This window comes from Theobroma umbraticum, unplaced genomic scaffold (assembly GCF_002168275.2).
Source record: "Theobroma umbraticum cultivar Fairchild unplaced genomic scaffold, ASM216827v3 scaffold_147.0, whole genome shotgun sequence".
Lineage (NCBI taxonomy): Eukaryota > Viridiplantae > Streptophyta > Magnoliopsida > Malvales > Malvaceae > Theobroma > Theobroma umbraticum.
Window position 1 is genome coordinate 5,355,390 of NW_018397259.1, and position 252 is coordinate 5,355,641.

General features: G+C 35.7%; 1 protein-coding gene across 1 annotated transcript in view; it reads right to left on the reverse strand.

Moving 5' to 3' along the window:
* Positions 1 to 250, reverse strand: part of LOC149527267 (putative disease resistance protein RGA4) — a gene marked incomplete at both ends in the record, with an annotated part of 729 nt that extends 479 nt beyond the window's left edge. Inside the window, one exon of the mRNA XM_089783319.1 lies at positions 1 to 250. This exon is cut by the window's left edge and continues 479 nt beyond it. Within this exon, the coding sequence (XP_089639445.1) occupies positions 1 to 250 (250 nt within the window).
* Positions 251 to 252: the final 2 nt, after the last annotated feature.

Here is a 252-nt window from a genome sequence, read left to right on the forward strand (position 1 = left end):
AACTTAGTTTTAAAACAGAAAATATTTCATTTTCTGTCTCCATTAATTCCCACGTCTCGCTATCTTTCACAAGTTTCCACTCATGTTCTGAAATTTTGGAGAAAAGTAAACTCCCCAGTGTCTTCACAACCAAAGGAACCCCTTCGCATTTTTTAACAATTTCTTCCCCAATTTTTACAAGGTTGGGATGTTGTTTCGCTTCTCCTCCCTTGAATGCAAATTTGAGAAACAAAGATAAAGATTGGTCATAAG